The sequence below is a fragment of the Anguilla rostrata genome, chromosome 1 (assembly GCF_018555375.3).
Source record: "Anguilla rostrata isolate EN2019 chromosome 1, ASM1855537v3, whole genome shotgun sequence".
Taxonomy (NCBI): domain Eukaryota; kingdom Metazoa; phylum Chordata; class Actinopteri; order Anguilliformes; family Anguillidae; genus Anguilla; species Anguilla rostrata.
In genome coordinates this window covers 45,921,766-45,941,167 of record NC_057933.1, presented here as the reverse complement: position 1 = coordinate 45,941,167, position 19,402 = coordinate 45,921,766, and the positions used below count along the sequence as shown (strand labels likewise).

General features: G+C 44.3%; 1 protein-coding gene and 1 long non-coding RNA gene across 5 annotated transcripts in view; both read right to left on the bottom strand.

Annotated features, from left to right (window-relative positions):
* Window positions 1-19,402, bottom strand: part of oxr1a (oxidation resistance 1a) — a 176,910-nt gene that overhangs the window by 11,102 nt on the left and 146,406 nt on the right. For 3 of the 4 annotated variants that reach the window (XM_064338057.1, XM_064338078.1, XM_064338068.1), the window contains 5 exons: window positions 16,178-16,333; window positions 15,546-15,730; window positions 13,181-13,848; window positions 10,021-10,189; window positions 7,273-7,435 (listed from right to left, as the gene is read on the bottom strand). In XM_064338057.1, the coding sequence (XP_064194127.1) occupies window positions 7,273-7,435; window positions 10,021-10,189; window positions 13,181-13,848; window positions 15,546-15,730; window positions 16,178-16,333 (1,341 nt within the window). Of the gene's footprint in view, window positions 1-4,038; window positions 6,406-7,272; window positions 7,436-10,020; window positions 10,190-13,180; window positions 13,849-15,545; window positions 15,731-16,177; window positions 16,334-19,402 lie in introns of those variants that run through there. The other variant, XM_064338088.1, reaches the window with a different exon arrangement.
* LOC135256420 (uncharacterized) lies at window positions 1,001-4,032 on the bottom strand. The gene is made up of 2 exons (XR_010330430.1): window positions 2,390-4,032; window positions 1,001-2,345 (listed from the first exon to the last, which is right to left on the bottom strand). It is a non-coding gene; the product is annotated as an uncharacterized LOC135256420 (long non-coding RNA).

The following is a 19,402-nucleotide window of genomic DNA, read 5'->3' as shown; positions in this document are numbered from 1 at the left end:
CTGCATCACCTGTTTTTTTTTGTTTTTTATTTTAAAGCTGCTGCAGCAAACGCTACTACCAGTGACGTCACTTCTGCTAGTAGCTTGCCAACAAGCCAACACACGCCACAATGGGACAGCATGCCTGGGAGTGCTTTAGTTTTTTGATGGCCGAGTCAGATCTTGTCAAGAAGCTGTAATTCTAGGATAGCCCACTGTGACCGCTTTAGCTAGGTGGAAGTCGAGGAATATGATGTTCGAGGGTAAGATATATTTTATTTATATCACGGTGGTGGAATTATACATAGCCTAATATATTTCGTATTCCTTAAGATTATGACATCACGAAGATGCACTTCCACATTGTACCACATGGGCATGGCAACAGTCATATAGCAGTGTCCTATATCTACATATATCACATTGGTGTGGGCGTGACAACTTTTATCCCCACAGTGTCAAACCAATGGACATCGTAACTAGAGCTCGGCTGATATATCAGGCTGACATCAGCATTTTTAGAGCATATCTGTATCAATAATCAAGGACAACTCCTTGAAATCCATCTCTACAACTACAGTACAAGTATTCCGAAACACAGAAACAGATATAAATCCTTACCTTTTGTGAAAATAATTTTTATTTGCAAACATTGTTATTATAGACTAATCACCGCAGATAAATCATCATAGTTTTTCACCTCTGCTATTTCGATCCTGATTCTGCTAACTAACAAAGAAACCTTCACAAATAGACACGTTTGTCAAAATATATATATTTTTTTTAGCATAATAGGGAATACCTATGAGGACAAGAGGAGCACCCTGACAAGTGCAAATGCAGAGAGGCTACGTTTCTTGTTTTACAATGTGTCACTAAGTGACTGACAGTATTGATGGTCAGTAATAAATAGATTGATGTTCAACACACTGATGTTTACTTGGGTCACAATATTCAATGTATAAACTGGTTGACATTAGGTTAATAACAAAATATTCTTCAAGGCGATTATTTTTTTAACAAGTTTTTGTTAAGAAACTAGCCTCCTGAGTGCCTTTTCATTGTCATAGGAGTGCATAAGCCACACAGAAAATGTTCATTTTCATTCCGGCTCAAAAACTTCAGCCACCATATCGATAATCAGAGAATTTCCCCCTCTGAAATCACTATCTTTATCAGGCTTAAAAACCACATATCGGTCAAGCTCAAATCACAACGGTCAACTCTACATTTTGCCATACCGGTGTGGGCACGGCAACCGTTATCTCTACATCCTGTCATAGCGCGGGCATAATAATGCTCATCTTGTTGACACAGTGAGGAGTTGTTTGCCTCAGACAGAGTAGTAAGTTGGAGCTACCTAACTTAACCAGATTTAGGCTACTAGTTAAGTTTGTGAATCACATTAAAGCGCTCCCGTAAAAAAAAAAATAAAGTAGGCTACTGTATAAACAGAAACAGGACAAAGACCCATTTAGATAGCCACACTAGCAAATTCTCCATGCACCCCATCCTAGTACTCAACAGAACTGACGCTGTAAACCAACAGACTTCAACAAGCTGAAGCTGAACTGTAGGACTTCCACGTGAACGTCTTTTTTTTTTACATCATGCTGTGTGGACTGTATGTGCTCTGACTAGTGACATTTAGGCTAAATTGACTTCAGTACAGGATATGCAGTTACTGTGGAGTCCTACAGATTACTCAGGAGGACCTCACAGGTAAAAGGGACTCCAGGAAGACTCAAAGATACCATGTAGCCTACATATAGGATGTACCATCATTCACACAACCAGTATAAATTTTTACAGGCCAATTTTACAGTTAAATCACAGCATCAGTTGGTGTTTCAAAGCAGTTTGCAAAATGGAAACTTTATCTGGTCAACATGTAGGCCACGTTAACAATGCACTTCAGGAAATATTATCCTCTGTGAAAGTACAGATGTTACTATGTCAGTGTTAATACAGATGGCTGTAAAGCACACACTACAAACAATATTCGTCTCATTCAACAATCCTCCACCACTCCAGGACCAAAAGTTTATCTACAACGCAAACATCATTCTGGTTATCATAAATCGCAATATATTTATCAGGGTGTTCACAAATAAAATAAAATACAGCTTCTTTAACATTACATTTGATAGGATGCAGATTCAGTCCCAACATGAGATTTAATTCCCACCAAACAACCTTTATGCTATAGCCTATATTTCAAGACACTTCTTTTACTTTTGAGAGTGAATAAACCTAGCTTATAGCCTAACTTTACTGTGGAAGAATTATCATAGGGTTCAGATAACCTTATGATCAAATCTTACTGGTACCGACAGGTAGGAGGACTGTTACAGCTACATCTGTACCTGATTATGATACAGATGCAGCTGTTATTCTGCTCCATTTGAACCTCGCATGCCAGGTGATGTGATTCTGTAGCTGTCTCACTTCTCCTATGTAGCATATGCTACTGTAGTTGTCACAATAATGTCACACCTGGTTTAGGTTTCACTTCACTACGAACTACTTGGCCACATGTCCTAGTGGTAGTATTCAAATGATTGTGACTTTCTGCAGAATGTCACGCGTTAGCACATAAAGCATTGCACTTTTTAGAAACCTAATCGCGTATCACAATACACCAAAATGCCATGAAACAAGACCAGGTCAAAACCTAGTATATGGCTGGACCGACCAATGGTGTAACTTCATCAGTCAGTCACTCAGTCACAGACATGCGCGGTGTAACTTCATCACTCACTCAGTCACTCAGTCACAGACATTTGCATTTATAGGGCTGGCCCCGCTGTTGCGGTCCAGCCAAAAATGGGTTCACAGGAGTGCATGAAATTAACTTCAACACCTATAACGGGTTAGACACAGTAGCTAGTGTCATTTAACCCATCTGTCCTTTTAAAAATCAAATACTGTAGGGGCTGATGGAAAGAGACCCCCACTGGTCTTTAAGTCACCATCAGGTTCCTCTGTTGAGCTGCACGTGAGTACAAACTGTGCTTTGTAGCAGAGTACAAGCTCATCTATGCTTTCCTGAATCCCCAACGGAGACTGTGATGAGTGTTGCAGCAAGAGCATGGGTATAAATTTTCTGAAGGCAGTATTTTATGGAACTGCGAGTATAAACGTACAGGCACTTACGTGTCTTAGGTGTCTTAATTCAAGAAGAAACACTTCACTTTTTAACAAATATGTGATTTGAATGCTCTGAATTGTAACTGAACCTTGTAATGTTGGTGTAACAATCACCGCTGGTAACTGAAAGCAACGGAGTTCTGGAGAAAAAAAAAAAAAAACATTCCAAAAAAATCCACTCAAAGGGTTACAACAAAAGGCCACTAGTGTTCTCAGAATCAGACAGCAGCAACTACATTTCAGCCATCTGCCATAGGCAGTCACGGGCACATTCTCTAGCAAGTCGTTGGCTGAAGTGTGTAACTCTAAGGACGGAAACTCCACAGTCTTCCTTGTCCCGCAAAGTAAACGTCACATTACACAGATAGCTAACATTTAGCTTCTAGCTACACGGTTTCGGTACATCCTTTTCCCAAGTGCTTAGCCAACGTTAGCTAGCTCGCCAATTTGGGCGAAACGAAGTTTAACAACACCTCAGGTAGCTATGCCTGGCTGACAAATGCAATAAAATTAAACATACTTCATAAACACCTACGGTGAACTGCATGGTTTGGTAACTTCTATAAAACCTCAGAAAGGAAGCTTCAGCATTAGTTGCATAGACTTGACTGTCGTCTAGTTACCCAGTACAATGATGCTGAACTGTTGCAAGCACTGTTTAGCTAGCAAATCTGATGTGCTACATGCATCCCCACAGCAAGTCAGCAACAGAAATTAGTGGTGCCCCACAAACAGAGGAGTGGCTGATATAGCGCAAACTTTCCCCCAAACTTGTTCAATCGCTCAGTGCCATTCGACAAGGCAAGCGACTAACATCAAAGCTACAACAAACTAGCTTGCCAGCAAGGTTTCTGTTCAACTTGCTAGGAAGCTAGCAGGCTACACATATCCACACATTGTTATTATTACCACAGCATAGGTGTATTTAGGTGTCAGCGGCTTTTCCTCTTTCACCCGTCTGGAAGAAAACATGTCTTGCTCAGGTCGACACAAATCCGTGGCAGTTACATTCCAGCTCCTTCTAATAATTGCAGATGCACCCCACAAAACACTCCGACCGATTATCCAAAATAGTGTTATCTTTCAGTCTCCCAAATGTAATTGATTGACACAGTAAAATGCCAATTGAAACACGAGAACCGGGTGAACTAAATTCCGATTCGTCATTTAAACATGAAAACACGGAACTTCCTCTTAAAATGTTACCGAATCAGATGGATTTAAAGGTACAGTGACGCTTTTTAAGGCGCACAGGATCACTATAAAAAGCAAAAGCTCTGAACGCACTCAGATACGCAAAAATGAGTACAATTCTCCGCATACTGATGACACAGCGGTCATTCTTACTTGCTTATGAGGTGCAATAACTACTTAGGGGGATTTTTTCAAAACAATTTATCCAATGCTTTCTGGATTCTTGGTTCATGCTTGGACTGTTTCCACGAGTTTGAACCAGAAATGTTCAAAAGTGGATGGGTCAAATGTATCATAGTGAGGTTTGTCACTTATCCATTAATCTGTGGATACAGTTTCATGCTCTGGATAATCATCACGCAGGAATACTTCTCACCCAGTGGAAACTTCTTAGCAAAGGCAACCAGGTTATGAGCCAAGATTCCTTGCCATACTCTATGTATGAAAGGTGTAGGCTAATCTCCTTTCCCCTTGACATCAATAAAGTTCACCTATGATTAGATGATGTAAAACAACCAAAAATCGAAATAGATCTGTTTCTACATCACATCATGCTCTATGCAACATGGGTTTCACTGTTCCTCTGCCAAACATATATCACCACTAGTGAACATGCCAGTAAACGTTTATTTCATGCTGTCTTAAACCCACCCTAGAACTGGAGGGACGAAGTAGACATTTACCCGTCATTGTCTAAGCCTTGTCTGGGACTTGCAATGTCCATAGGGACCTTCTGTAACTTTTTGATAACGGATGCTACACAGGAAACTGATTTTTTTTTCTTCACATTCTGACCTTGAAGTCAGCGATGCTGACATTGGAAGAGCTCTTCTTATGCATATACCATGGTAAGCTACTGGACTAACTATGTGAAAACACCTTTCATATCTGTGGTGCTAACAAAGATGCTGGAAGGCCCTTTATAAGCTGCTCCACTAAATGGAAACTGGGGTCAATAAACAGGGTTTTATTTTTAAATAGCTACAAGGTATGAATAGACATTATTTGGAAAATATACACATATTGCTGCTCAGTGCTGTTAGCCTTAATTTGTTCCATTTATCTCCAAAAAATTAGTGCTTGAAACACAGCAGCATTTCTTCTATTAAACACTTAGAAGCCAGTATGCCTGTGAGTGCGTGTGTGTGCGCGCGTGCTTGCGTGTGTCTATACGTAAACCGACAAAGTAATCACGTTAATGTCCGAGACAGGAGTGCAGAAGCATTGTGTTATGCATGTTAGCTGACAGCAATGGCTTTACTGAAAGATGGCATGGCATCTCCACGTTCATGAGGTCCAAGCAAATCTGTCCACTTTGTTTCCTACATCTTTGTTTCCTACATCATTTATCTACATGAATATTTAAATCCGAGCCACAGCTTGCATATCAATTTCGTATTCTGCTGTATCAGTTTCATTGTATGCCAGGAATAATTTGGCAGCCTGTCAGGCTGTACTATCCATAAACAAAGTGGCCTTTGTTATATCTCTCCTGCATTTCCATGCTACGTACACCATGTTGGTAAGGTCTATAGATCTATTATCAATTTATTTGAACCAGCTCATGCCATTCCTAGGAAAAAATACATGGATCTTTATTTTTAAAAATAATATAAATATTGTTGTAATGTAAAAGTACTGATCAGGACAACATCAGATTGTGAAACATGTAAAGTCATAGTGTAATATACTTACACAAAAATATATAAGCTCGTAGTACAAAATACTCTTTAGGATGACAAATTAATGTTTACTGTAGAGGAAAAAGGCTTTAAATTAACTGGATGAATTAAGTGCTCTGTCCTGTTCAGTGCATAGCCTAATCTAATTATAGCTGGTATAATGTCCATGGAGATTTAGAAATTACAGGGTTATACTTGAAATATTAATAAAAAACCACTTTAAAACATGCTATAACTAATATACATAATACGAAAACTATTTTATTAGATGGGAGACCTGGAAGTCCTAAAACCTGGTATTTCAAAACTATATTACCTGCAGAGAGAAGCCTATAGTCTCTCAATGTGGTGAAATATATTCAAAGCTTCAGAGAGACTGAACATAATATAATATAATATAATATAATATAATATAATATAATATAATATAATATAATATAATATACTCAACACTACTCAAGCCCCACACATCTGAACATCTGACAATATCATCCCTCTCATATGCATTCATAGAAAGTTTGGGTAGGTAAATGCAGCTATCCCATGTCCCATAATTTAAAAAAATAGCCAAAGAATAGATTATTGTTCACAGTCATACAGCACAACTGAAAAGTGTTTCCAAAACCCAAATAACGACGCTAAACATATGCTTGACCCTAAATATGTAATTACTGCCATCCCTTTTTAAAATGTGTGAATTACAGCACACAGATCTGTGAATGATGGGGATTACTACACCATTAAAAGGAACCATTTCATGACTTATAATGGCCTTTATTCAGGACACGAAAAAAGGCCAGATAGCGATTTATCCAATGCTGATAAACCAGAGGGGTCTTCATGCAAACAACAAATTACATAAAAGATACACGTGGGATTATTTCCACAAAACAAGTCTTCCCTCATGCAAAACACAGTAGCTGCACCTTCGTTATAAACAGGAAAGCTCAGTGTATTAGGAAAACTGCACGGACAAATCACACGATAACCCCAACTGTGACACTTCATGCAAAATTCAACGGCTGTTACAGGGAAGACAAAAATCGCAGGAAGACAATACACATACTGTTATTTACATTTCACAGACCTACACGATAAGTAACAAACGGAAAATGTATTCAAAATGTATTTGAAAACACAGAGAAACATTATATAAAGTGATTATATAATAAGGATTAGACAGGTAAGTAATGTGAGGCAAAGCTAACATTAAACCACATAAGACACAGAAAATGTCGGCCAAAGCGAGGCGTTGGCCAGGCCTTACCTCCCACTCCTTGGTTACGTCTGTGTCCGGCGGCTCCTCCCCGGATTCGGACTCCTCGTTTTTCTTCACCACCATGAAGCCGGGCTCCCGGCCGAGGCCTCCCAGCCCTTCCCCGAACATGTCGGGACTCCACTGGATGAAGAACACGTACAGGTGGTCCGACCTGAGGAGACAGAGCACAGATTCAGAGGAAGAGGAGCAGGACCCATAGTGGAGGAAGACTCGGGGTTAAAGGGATCTTCCTCCCGGAAATCACAATTTCATGATTTTCCGCGTACACCGTTTGTTATTTATACATCGGACAGTTTTTCAAATTTCTCCCCAAGTAAAGCTTCACCACGAGTCGTGAGAACTGACTGGTTAAATCCGATGGAACACAATGGAATCATGCAGCTCCACACTACATGTTTAAATGATTTTGCACCAATTTGATCTTGACCATATAATGACTTTGGAATTGTACAACAATAACAATCCACTTCCCCAATTAATGTTTTTCTACCTGGACTTTCAATTTCAACTCTAAAAGGATCTCTTTGATTCAACACCTGTCCCATATAATTAAAATCCATACCCTACTTGTGTTGAATACTGTTGTTCTTAAACTGCAGCATCAAAAACCACTTCACTCACCAGGGTAGTTCTAAAGTGCTGCGTGACTGTATTGTAAGTGGGGCTATACAAAATAGATTAATTCAGACTAACATTTTCACATTTGCTTTCACTTCAGTGAGATGCACGGTTCCTTTAGCTGCAATATGTGGAATGAAGCTGCAGAGCTGGATTACTTCCGCAGTCGTACCATTCCCTTCAAGGGGTGGCTGTGCAGCAAATGCAAGCAGGCAGAGGTCTGGCAGCGCTGAGGCCAGGGCAGGACAGAACTCGCACGCAGACCAGCCCCGAAACCTCCTTTTTTCTGCCTTCCTTCCCTTTCTCCCCTTTCTCTCCTCCCCCCACACTCCCCCCATCCCGTGGTGACACTTCCCCCACATCTTCCGGGTGGTCACTCAACTAGGTCAGATGCTAGCAAACCGCTCCGCCCGTGACGCTCTGCAAGTGCAGCATAGGGACACAGCCTTCAGGACTCTCGCACAACAAAATCTCCCAGTCTCCAATGGAATGGCTTTGCCTGCTGTTTGATGTGGCACACACGCACACACACGCATGCACACCCACACGGTGTGTAAGGGAAAAATGAGAAATTGCTGTTTACATATTTACTTGCTTTTATATAATCTTAAGAAATCATTTAAAATTTATTTTCTGTCTAACTGAGGATTATTGGGAATGCATAGCCCCTCCCGTGCGTGTTCCTATTTTCCCCAGAAAACTGTCTCTGCATTTCTCTATTGTTTTTAGTCACTGTAACATGATAGCCTTGAAGAAGTCAGAACGTCTAAACAAGTCTGTCTCTCAGAAATCCAATGTTTTTAACCAATCAGAGACAAGCTGCAAAACAGTTTGAGACAGACAGGTTTTGGGAAAATTCCAGAACCTGCCTTTCACCTACTTTTAACTGTATAAAATGAATGGATTTTCACCTGTTCTGAAAGCTTTCATACAGATGTGTTGTGGCGCTGTGTGGATTCTCCTATTCGGCCGAATAAAGGTATCTGAACTGAATATTGTGTGTAAGTCTGTTGGACTCTTCTCACCGACCGGGGGAAATTAAGGTAATTCCCACCACAGGTGCGGGAAGAGGTTTTGCGCAAACACCACTCTAAAGATGCAGTTTGTTTCATTTGATTTGTTTAGTCTTTTTCAGGCTCCTAAAACACTAGTGTCAAAGTAAAAATACAAAGACAGACCTGGGTATGAGAAAACGTGTGCAAGTAGCTGCTGTATGAAAGACATAATTCCAAGCAAATCACAGCAAAATGCATTAAACCCCTTAATATCAGTGATATACATGAATGTGAGTTCAAACTATTAATCAAATGCAAATATGGTATTTTAAAACACCGCAATGCAATTCAAGGTTCAATAATAGATGTAAAACACAATTCAGTTCACTTGGACTTGATTTACAATGGTTCAGCTAAAAAGTAATTAGACTTCCAAGTGTATGACAGGGTAATGGTTAGGCCTTTGACCCATCAGATTCATATTTTAGCTTTTACAAAGACAGCCTTATACTCCCAGCGCAGATAATTATGCCATGTCGAAGCAATTTCATTCTAGTTAAAAACAAAAGTGACTCGCCTGAAATGACCTAATTGAATTAAGCTGTTGGACAATTTTGATTAATTTACTGGAACAACATATTTCATGGGCTTGGTGAAAACAAATGCTTGCTTGTGTGTTACCCTGAAGGGCTAAGCTGATAAAGTGAATGAGAAACTACTCTAACACGGCAGATCCCCTTTCCTTCTATCAGACTAAAAACAACACCTAAATGGATTGCCATTATGCCTTATTTTTGTCAAGTAAAAAGTAAGGCACTTTAAGGACAAAGAAACTGCAACAAAATGAAAGTTAAACAGGAACGTTATGGTACGTTTTATAAATGCTTCATAAATGCAAAAGCATCAGTTGCAGCATCTTACCTAAGATAGGGGATTACTGGTTTAAATCTCAACGGCAGAAAGGCAGAGATTGAAACCTTGGTAACCTTGGATACAGACCTGGACTGCTGCAGAAGACCTGTGTGCAGTCGGTGCGATGTGCCTGTGCAAAGGGCTGAGACTGTAAATAAATGATGGGGCCTTCGCTCTACAGCTGTGATGTGGTGCGGGGGCGGGGCCTCACCTCTCTTGAGGGACGGCGAACCAGTACTCGTGCTTCCTGTCCCTCTGCGCGTACTGCTGCATGGAGGCACTGGCGTTGGAGATGAAGGTCTTCTTCATGGGTTTGCCCACCCGCAGGCACAGGAACTTGTGAGCCTGGGGTCTCCGCTTCTCCACGAGCATCGCCGGCCCTGTGAGTGGTCAGGGGAAAAGGTCTGAATCCAAGTCAAAGCTTCTCGTTCATCAACTCCCCCCCTCCCTTGCATGATTGCTACCACAGGTTCTAAAGAGCCAGTAGAAACACTGAAGCCAAAACGTTACACTTTTACTCATCTTCTGACAATCCTATGACCAAGAACAATACTTTGGAAATGTTTTGCACAGTAACACAGCACCAGATTCCCCAATAGCTGGGAAGCAGGGAGGATGGAAGGAACGTCGGAGTATCGTGGGGTTTTCAGAACCCGTGGGGCCGCAACGCAGCCGGACTGCCCCTGAAGAGGGCCCTAGGTGTATCCTGAGGGCCCAGGGGCTGCCTGGCTCCTGTCCGAATGCAGAATTCCCTCTCCACCAGCCCCTTATTTCTGCGTTAAACAGGTGGAGGATTATTGACCCCTCACTTTGCTTTGCTCGAACCTCTGTGACCACACAATGCTGCATTTCCGTTGAGCGAAAGACATGTCTCAGCTCAGAGATCTTCCTCTGGCTCCATATCCAGGGGAAGACTTCAGGGAATTTTATTGTGAAGTAGTGTTAAGTGAACACTTTTAAGGGTTTCTCGGCACACATTTAAAACTTTTTTTCGTGTGTCTTATTTGTATAAGCAACGTACACAAAATCTGTGCCATGCATTTTTAAAGTCCAATCAAAAGCTCTAGAGCCACACGTAAGACCAAATATGACAGCACTTGTTTATGAGGCTGCCAGCCTGCCTGCTTTAAATTGAATAACAATGTGCTCCACTCCACTTTCGCTAATGTACACGCCATTTACCAGCGACTCTCGAAATTTTCGGATGGAGCGTAAATTAATCACGCCTCACAGACTCACGCTAAATGGAACCTAAAAGGGGAAAAAAGCGCAAGGCATTATTTAGGCGGAAGGCGCGCATTAATCAAACGGGGACTGAGTGCGTCACAGCTGTGTGGCACAAGCTAGGTGCTCTCAACGGCTAAAGCTACCTCCTCCATGGTCATCACGGCAGGGAGGTTTCCCCAGTCACCCGGCGTCCTGCGTCACCCGGCGCTAATATTGCTGTTTACTGAGAGGCAGGGAACGCGCTAATCTAATTAGGCCAACTCGCTGCACCGATGCTGGGGGGGGGGGGGGGGGTTCAATTAGAAACATATAAATTGGGTGTGTAATCTGGCCTGTTTTGAAGGCCCCCCGCTTCTGCATGCGCCTGCAGTACCGGCATACGTCAGAATGGGAAAGAAAACCAGGCCAGCCTTCAACGGATGCGTTGCAATTCTGAGAATTCTAAACATGGTGGTAGTTTCCAGGGAAGAACTTTTCCCTTCCAAAGAAGAACAATGGACTCCAGAAATGAAAGCAAAAGCAGAGCCCATATAACGCACTGCCCTGCACAAAAGAATAACTGGAGCATCTGCATTTAAATGCGCATTTTCATACTCGAGAAAGTTACCTGAATGGGACCCTTGTTTTCTGAATATGTGTGTGTGTGTGTGTGTCTGTGTATGTACTCAGACAGGCAGTCCTAGATCAAACTTTCCATACATATTTGTTATTCCGCACATGGCCGAGCCACTCATAGAGCTGGGGAAAGGTTATCGGTGCCACTGAAGTTTCTGGATGCAATAGCTGTCGCAACTCAGCTGGCAGACCGTCGAGAATTTAGCATATTTCGGAACCAACACAAATGTCGCAACCGCGTTTTATGACCCGCATTAAAACACAGTTTCAATGTTCCCCTTCCCAGACTGCAGAGAGCAGAAGATCGTGTCAGCTGACTTTGTAATTGAAACCCACAGTGATATATAAGCCTACAAGTTGACTGAGCCTGATAAATTTGTATTAACACAAATGGGGAAAAATTCTAAACCCAAAGTTAATTTAATTCCTGTAATTTATGGACAGCCCTGGGTCAAGTACAGGAGCTTCAGAATGAATGCACATGAGCAAGTTGGGAGAGCAGAGTGCTCACATGGTGCAATGCTGAAGGAGGCTGCAGGTTCAAATCCATGGCAGGGCACTGACATTGTACCCTTGAGCTAGGTACCTATCCAATATAAACAGATGATATTAAACATAAAAGAACATTCCACGAAGCTCTGGATAAGCTAATCTGCTAAGAAAATAATGGCATGTACTTCAACGTAAAGCATTCGAAGCTTGCCCCAAACGTGCTTAATAGCGCATTAATCTCGGGATTCCCCTTCCCTTCAGGTCTCTGGTGCGCTGCCCCCAGGGGGGGGCGGGGGGGGCTCTGCTCCGGGCTCGCAGGAGTCCGCCGCGCGCGCTCCCGCTCGGCTCCGCTCTACTTGCGGTCTTCGAGCGGCTTTAATCAGCGCTCCGGCCGCGTCCTCAGGGACGCTCACGCAATTAGCCGCTTCGTAATGAAATGGAGTCGCTCGCCTCCGGGGGTCATTCCCAGACTCCTCGCCTCGGCTGCGCCGGGAACGGATGTTTCATTTATTTTTTTCAGCGCGCTGAACGACGCTGTGCTGTTCGCGAAGGGGAATTTCAGGAGTATTACGCCTCGGCTTTAAAGCACTTCAAGTAAAAGAAAACAGAATACTGATATCAAGCAGACCTGGGTCAAATACGTATTTGGATTCAAATACTTTTCTATGCTTTACTGATTTTGTCTGGTGTATTGGAACCAATGAAATACTCTCAAGAAGTTCAAACCCCGCCTTCTGGTCATATTGGCAGGCCATATCACACCAGGCAAGATTAATAGAGCACAGAAACGTATTTGAATCCAAAACAAATACATATTTGACCCAGGTCTGATATCAAGAGAGAAACGTTATACATATTTCAAACAATTTCACCAGAGCTATTAAAAGGACCAACATGCTGAAAAACAGCTTGTTCATCCATGGACATAAAATACATTCAAAAAGGAGTTTCCCCTAATTTGAAATCTATCAAAGGTAATTTTGTGGGAGGTTTTTTTTTGTTTGTGTTTTGAAATGCTAGGGAGACCCTTCTCTTACCTTCTGCTGGGCGGGGCCCCTCGGCTGCCTGTTCTAGGCTGGCTGGTGTTCCCTCCTTGTGTGTGTGCTGTACATTCTCCCTCTGCTCCTTGGCTTGTTGCATAGTGTGACTCTTCCACATCTTCCTCAGCTCCTCCACGTCCGTCTCCGACTCCCCCGTCCCCTCTCTGACCAGCTTGCCCTTCCCGGGGTCCTCCTGGGCGGACAGCTCGGGGGCGGGGCCCTGCAAATCGGAGGCGGGGCTTGACTCGGCCCCATCTCCCGGGTCCCTGCCGGCGGGCGTGCCCACGCTTGGCGCCCGCTCCGCGCCGCGCTGCTCGGTCCCCGCCGTGGACGGGGGCCGGGCGGTACGGCTGTCTGGATTGTCCCCGGGCCCCTGGCTCTCCCGGCGGCCCGCTGGCTCGGCCGTGGCGGCGGCAGTGGCGGTGACAGCGGCCGGGACGGACTCGCCGGAGGCGCCCGCGGGCGTGTCGTGTACAGGCTCGTCGGAGCCCAACAGCTCCTCTCGGATGGGCGAGAGGTCGGGCTCGGTGAAGACGTCCTCAGAGAGGGACGCCTGGATGCCGGCACCAGAGCCTACACTCCGCCGTTGCGTCCCGTCTGCGGAACTCGAAGATATTCTCTTCGGGTGGCACACGTCCTGTTCTGATGAGGGCTGCTCCAGGTCTCTACAGAGAGGCACATCTCAGTTGTACAGTGCATTTAAAGGGTTATTTCACCCAAAATCTTCCAATCACTTTTCCTGTTATCAATCCATCCACAAAGTTTTTTCCAAATCTATCCGCAAGTTAAGTTTCAACATGAGCTGTGAGACAGACCACGCAAATACAATGGAAATAAATGGGCAAAAAACATCAGCCCAAAACTACATTTAAATCACCTTGCACTAACTTCAATTCGCCACGTTGACCAAGCAATGACTTTGGAAGTTGTACTTGTTTGAATCTACATAATTATAGACCTACCCAATAATTATTATTGCACACTGACTGAACATTATTATTGGATATGAGATGTGATATGTGATATGAGATTAACTGAAGTCTCTGTAAGAAAAGGTTAACAGTTTGAGCATGCCAATTTTTTTAACATTAACTTCCATATATTCTGACAAAAGCTCTCATTGCAACTTGAAAACATTTTAACATAAAACTTGATTGAGAAAACTCAGTTCAAGTGGAAAATCATGAAATTTTGACTTTTTGGATGAAATATCCAATTAACATACAACAGCAAAACATAATCATGCAAAACAAAACAAGAATCTGAACTCAGAATTTGTGGGTGGCTCAAGGATTGTGGAAATCATTAGCATACTCCAGTCATTTGTGAGTAGGTGTAAAACCAGACGCATTGTTAAACTTGGCGTAATATGTAGTTTCCTGTTTGAGCTTGTGATCCACAGTAAAAGCACTCTGATGTGTTCTGATGAAGGGACTGAGACCATGCTGTTTTGGAGATGATGGGGCTCTGTCACCAACCCCTGTGTGTTTGCGCAAGCGAGCGTTAGCATTTGTTAGTGTGTGCATGCGAGCGTTAGCCCTGAGTTTGCGTGCGCATGCAAGCATTAGCTGTTTGTTAGGAGCATTAGCTGTGTGCTAGTGTGTGCATGTGAGCGTTAGCCCTGAGTTTGTGTGTGCATGCAAGCATTAGCTGTTTGTTAGGAGCATTAGCTGTGTGCTAGTGTGAGCATGCAAGCGTTAGCTCTGTTTTAGCGTGCGCATGTGAGCGTTAGCTGTGTGTTAGTGCATGCACACAAGCGTGATCTGTGTATTAGTGTACTGTATGCACACAAACGTTATCTGTGTATTAGTGTACTGTACGCACACAAGCGTTAGCTGTATGTTAGCGCACGCATGCGAGCGTTAGCTCTGTTAATGTGTGCATGTGAGCGTTAGCTGTGTGTGTGCACACAAGCGTTAGCTGCGCATTAGTGTGTGCACACAAGCGTTAGCTGCGTATTAGTGTGTGCACATAAGCGTTAGCTGCGTATTAGTGTGTGCACACAAGCGTTAGCTGCGTATTAGTGTGTGCACAAGCGTTAGCTGCGTATTAGTGTGCACACAAGTGTTAGCTGCGTATTAGTGTGTGCACACAAGCGTTAGCTGCGTATTAGTGTGTGCACAAGCGTTAGCTGCATATTAGTGTGTGCACAAGCGTTAGCTGCGTATTAGTGTGTGCACACAAGCGTTAGCTGCGTATTAGTGTGTGCACACAAACGTTAGCTGCGTATTAGTGTGTGCACACAAACGTTAGCTGCGTATTAGTGTGTGCACACAAACGTTAGCTGCGTATTAGTGTGTGCACACAAGCGTTAGCTGCGTATTAGTGTGTGCACACAAGCGTTAGCTGGCGGAGCTCTTACGGTGGAACGGACTCTCTGATTTTGCTGTCGGTGATTTCCCTGTGCATCGCGGCAGACATGACCTCCTCCAGGGGGCACATAATGCCGTACTCCTCACAGCCGCGCTCCTGCACCAGCGGGTCGGTCCTGAGCGGGTCGAACATGATGTTGTTGGGCGTCACGAGAAGCACACCACTGACGGCACCCTGACGGAGATCACAGGGAGAAAGCGAAATGAGCGAGACAGATAGAGAGAGAGACAAAGAGAGCAAAAGCGAGAGAGAGCGAGATCAAGAGACAGAGAGAGCGAGATCAAGAAACAGAGAGAGAGAGACAGACAGAGAAAGAGAGCGAGAAGGATCAATTCAGTCATTTTGTCTACAACGCAAATTGCCAACTACAAATCTTTGTTAAAATAATTTAATTACTTTGCATGTCTATCTGGTGTTTTAAGCTTCATGTTTCATGTATAATTCTAAAGTAAGCTAATGTTTTCCTTTTTGAATAATCACCTAATAATTAATTAATAATAATAATCACATAACAGTTTAGAATAGTTAGTGAGTTAGTTGGTAATAGTTAGCCCTTTAGACATAAGACTGGGCATGTCCGTTGGGGGCAGCCCATGTGAAGCAGCAGGACAGCGTGCTCACCTTGCCCTCTGTTATGTACGTGCAGTTGATCTTGAGGAACCTCTCAGTCAGGGCCTCTTCCTCCTCCGAGGTGGACGACACCACGCGGGCGGGGCGGAGGCTGAGGCTGGCCTGGCGCGGGCCTTCTGTTGGAGGCTGCGAAGCCCCATCTGAATTCTGGAGGGAGGGTGCGTGCACAGGCACACATACACACACAGACACAGACACAGACACACACACACACACATATTTGAGACCCCACTGTTTCAACACAGCAGAGTGCGGGTAAACGACTGCACCGGATATATACACAGTGAACAGACCCGATGGCTCCGAGGCCTAATTTAGACTGTGAAACGGGTGGTCCATGCAGAGCTGCATTCAATACAATTAAACAGTAATGTAACAGAGTGCAATTAGTTCGTCCTAACCCATGTCCAATAATGTGAATTTGCCCATTCCATTGCTTTTTCCATCACAAAAAAAACAACATTCATTTAATGCCACAATGCATGGGTATCTTTACATTCAAAGGGGTTTTGTTTCTGCATTTCAGTAGCAAAAGCCATAGCAGCCACCATGTACCCTGCTCCTGCCGAATGGCTGAAGCTAAGCAAGTGTGGGCTTAGTTAGTACTTGGATGGGAGACCACCCTGGAAAATGAAGTTGCTGCTGAAAGTGGTGTTGGTGGGCCAGCAGGGGGCAATCTTCCCTCTGGGTGAATATGTCCCAGTGCAGTGACGGGGGCACTGTGCTGTAGGAGATGCCGTCTTTTGGATGAGACGTTAAAACGAGATCCTGACTCACTGTGGTCATTAAAGACCCCATGACACTTGTTGCAAAAAGTAGGGGGTTCCCTGATGTCCTGGCTAAATTCCCAACCTGGCTCTTTCAAACTTGCTACCTTATCATCCCCTGATTTAATTGGTTAAAAAAAATGTTCTCTCCTATTATTTTATGTAACGGATAACTATATGTAACGGATATCATAGCCGCTCTAAAAGCTTTGGCTTAGCATGAGCAGAAACTCACGTTAAATCTCGAGTCAGCGCTGAGCACTAGCACTGCGCTAAATCACAGTGATGGAGTGAGCGCTGTCACTTCACTGACAGTGACCCCAGAAGCACTTATAGCACACGCTAGACTGCCGACAGCGCACACGCTGGTCACGTTACCTCTTGCTTAATTAACACAACATAATTGCTTTAATGGAGATATACAATGGACCTGGAAGTGTAGCTAACACAGATTGATGCTGACAGTAGCATGTGTACATTGAGCAGCAGGTTCCTGGGAGAAAGAGGCATGCAGTGCTCAATAACGTATCGCACCAATGATAATGGACTGACAGAGACTTCTCAAGCTCTTAGAAGGCAGTCCCATTACCGTTCTTCTGCAGTCTGCACGGGGCTCTGTGGATGGGTTATTTGAATTTTGCTGTAACACTACAGCTGGACAGTGTCTGGTGGCACAGATAAGTCTTGCTATTCAGTCTGGATTGTAGAACCAGCCCTTGCTGTTTTGTTTTCTTTAAACCCATCTGAAAGTGCAAGCCTGTCCCAACGCTGAAACGGCCTCCAGCAAACGACTCGCGGCAGCGCATTTGCCCTCCGAAACGCACGCGTCCAGACAGCCTGTGAGCTGGGCCGTAGCGGGGGCGGGGCAGACGGGGGGGTGGACAGGGGGGGCGGAGCGGGCGGGAGGCCGTTTTCCGCGCCAGAACCAGAGCCCACAGCTGTCTGCTCTCTTTTCTGACACCCCTCCCACGTCGACGTCTCTCCCTCTCTCTCCCAGCGCCGCTTGACCTGAAACAAACCTCCCTCGCACAGCCAGCAGACGGAGAAGGCCTCGCGGGACCAATCGGCCGAATCCACAGTAAAGAGACCGCTCAGAAAGCCTTCTCTCGCAGCCTCCACAGAGATCAACGCTCTACTGTAAACGCATGCGGCAATCACCTCACTGGAAAGTGCAACATTTAAACGAAGAGATTTCCATTATGGAAAAGCAAGTGCCCTTTACTGCTCCCATAGTTAATCTCATAGACAAAAACCAAGATGGAAAAAGTTAAAGAAGGAGACTCTTCCATGAGAGACCACGAACCACTCTCTTACTCGTCACTTACCATTACCAAAGTATTCCTGCTGCTGTAGTCTTAGCAGAAGAAATTTTCTGGACTGAATCACAACCTTTTAGTTCTCTCACTACTCCGTCTCTCTCGCACATACAGGTGTGCGCAGGCTGCAGTGGCTCAAACGACAGGAGTATTTCTCTCCGTTTGCTTCACCTGCGCCGAACGCCCCACCTGTCCCCTACCCCTGCCACGCATGTGACAGGAACGGGTGGAGAACTCCCACGCTGAGCTCATCCGTGCGAAAGATGCCGCAAACGGCGCCACGAATCGTCGTGACATCCCATCAAAGTTAATTATTCACGCAGAGGCTCTTGGCAGAGCGTCTCACGGAGGTCATCTGAGGAAAACTGAACACTCAAATACATTTTACTGAACTGAACCAGCCCTAACATTCTTCATGCCAGTTTATATCAAGGTTTGTTGACCTTTCTGAGAGCAATTTGTTATACATTGTTTTTTCCCTCCAAATTTGGCAAACACAATCATATCCCAAGTCCCATCTCAATATAAATAACTTTCTGGTAAGCTGTAAGTGGCCACCAAGCAGAGTGGCTCTTCTAAGACGAACCAGGATGAAACCTAGTGACTAAACTCCCAGGGTGCACAGGCCATTCTGCCGGTTGTGACCCCAGAGCATAATTAAAACACACTTACCACCCCTTCCATCTCAGCGGTAGTCATAACACTGCCACACTGAAATCAAGACATTCAGGGCATTGGTTTTTTTTCCCTTCAGTTCACCGTGGCGACCGTACGTCTTTCGCCTCGTCGTTAAAAGGCAGCCTTCGCCCAAACTCAGCAGCCCCGTTTGTCATTCTGGCTTCCTGCAATCAATTCGCGGGAAGTGCTCGGGCGCTTAATTAGGCGTTCTGCACATGGGGGGGGGGGGGGGGGTTTAAGAAGAGCGCCACCGCATTAGGCAGGCAGACAAACAATGGCGGCCTTCTTTTCCGATGGCATCGGGATATACTCGAGGATGCTGCCGCAGACATCAAAGATCGATGGAGTCCGAATCGATACCGGCGATGGGGATGGCTCTGTAGCTTTCGCGCAGGCCGAGAGAAGCGTTATTTTACATTGCTCTTAGTGTCACAATCGTGCTGTATATTCATATT